The sequence below is a fragment of the Suricata suricatta genome, unplaced genomic scaffold (genome assembly GCF_006229205.1).
Source record: "Suricata suricatta isolate VVHF042 unplaced genomic scaffold, meerkat_22Aug2017_6uvM2_HiC HiC_scaffold_3151, whole genome shotgun sequence".
Lineage (NCBI taxonomy): Eukaryota > Metazoa > Chordata > Mammalia > Carnivora > Herpestidae > Suricata > Suricata suricatta.
Genome location: NW_021877670.1, coordinates 1 through 1,545, shown reverse-complemented (window position 1 = coordinate 1,545; position 1,545 = coordinate 1). Strand labels below are relative to the sequence as shown.

Below are 1,545 nucleotides of genomic sequence, written 5' to 3'. Positions count from 1 at the left end.
CCCCCCCCCCCCCCCCGCCCACGGTCTTGCTGCCCTGTTAGTGGGAGGAGGAAGCTCAGAGAACCTCCCTCGCCAGTTTTTTCCCAGCATCTGAAAGTCCATTTTCAGTGCCCCTGAGGCCACGGCAGCTGCCCCGCCTGCTCTGCTCCCCCAGAGGTGGCGCCTCGTCCCCAGTGCAGCTCTCCGGCCGCCAGGGACCCTCAGTGCCAGGTCCGCTCCAGGAGGCCATGAGGGTTTACTGGGAGGGCCGCCTGGCGCCCGGCTCAGCGCAGGCGGTAGACGCACTCTGTGCCAGGGTAGGGTGGCAGGTTCAGCTGGTACTTCCGCTCCAGAGCCGGTGGCACAAAACGGCCCCCCAGGTAGTGGTAGCGGCCGGTGAAGTGGGCCGCGGACTTTTTGGGCGCCGTCAGGGAGATGAGCAGGTCGGGCTGGATCCCTCCCGAGTTCCCCTTCTCCACGTCCCATCCTGGAAAGAGGGTGGTGGTCAGGGAGTGTGAAGAGGCCGGGTGTCCGTTCCTCTCCTGTATCTTGTCCTGCCCCAGTCCTGACCGAGCGGGGGCCCCGTGTCCCCAAACCCTTGGCACCCTGTGGCCTCCTACGCTTCGGTGTCACCAGCACTTGGGCTGGGCCGTGTCTCAAGACAGGTCAGGACCCCAGCCCCAATCCCTCCCCAGTCCCGTGGCCCGGCACCTGAGGGAATGTCGATGCTCGCGACGGGCACGGTGAGCCCGCCCAGGACGTCCAGGATGCCGCGGAAGGGCTCCCGGACATCCCCTTTGAAGCTGAAGCCAAAGATGGCGTCCACCACCAGCTCGTACAGCTCGTCGATCAGCTTGGGCTGCGGTGGAGCAGGGGAGAGGGTGTGAGAGCCCCAACGGGACGGGGCTGTCCCCTGCACACACCACTCGGGCACCTGCGTCGTTTCATCTCCGACAGAGACTTCGGTGCAGCCTGGTCAGTGGTTTAGGCCGAGCTGAGTCCCCACGGTTTCTGTTCCAGGTGCCTGCCTGCCAGTGGGGGGGCCACCAGGTGGGGCCACCGCGGCTAGAGTCAGGACAGACCCCTGCCTTCTCTGCAACCCCCGCCCCTCCATCTGTGAAACGCGTTAAGAAACTTAAAAGTTCGCACTGCCCATCCTTAAGTCCGTGTCCCTGCAGGGCAGGCTCAGGAGGAGGCAGTCCCTTCAGTCCGGCAAGAGTGGCCGCTGCCTGCGGCCGGGCCCTGACCTCAGAGGGAAAGGTGTGGCCGTGGCCGTGAAGGGCCGGCGGCCAGGGGCACCGCTGGAGCGGGTCTTCCTGAGGGGCGAGGCCCGTCCTGCTCAAAGAGCACACTCCGGGCACCTGTTCGGGGCACTGCCCACCTGCCCGGGGGCGGGGCGAGAGCAGAGCCACCTACCTCTGGGGGCATTTCACCCAGGAAGGGGATGTCCATTTTCTGGCACTGGGTCACCAGCGCGTTGAAGAGTGGCTTGTTAGGCCTTTTGGGGTAATAGATGGTTGGCTGGTAGCCCTGGGGGAAAGGAGAAGGGTCGTTCAGGGCCGGATC

The 1,545-nt window shown here is 65.8% G+C and overlaps 1 protein-coding gene across 1 annotated transcript; it reads right to left on the bottom strand.

The window, feature by feature from the left end:
• Window positions 1-12: 12 nt before the first annotated feature.
• LOC115284987 (NAD(P)H-hydrate epimerase-like) lies at window positions 13-1,542 on the bottom strand (the record flags this gene model as incomplete). The annotated part of the gene is made up of 3 exons (XM_029931414.1): window positions 13-466; window positions 691-838; window positions 1,396-1,542. Coding segments are annotated over 3 exons (498 nt in total), but the record flags the coding sequence as incomplete, so codon positions are not given.
• Window positions 1,543-1,545: the final 3 nt, after the last annotated feature.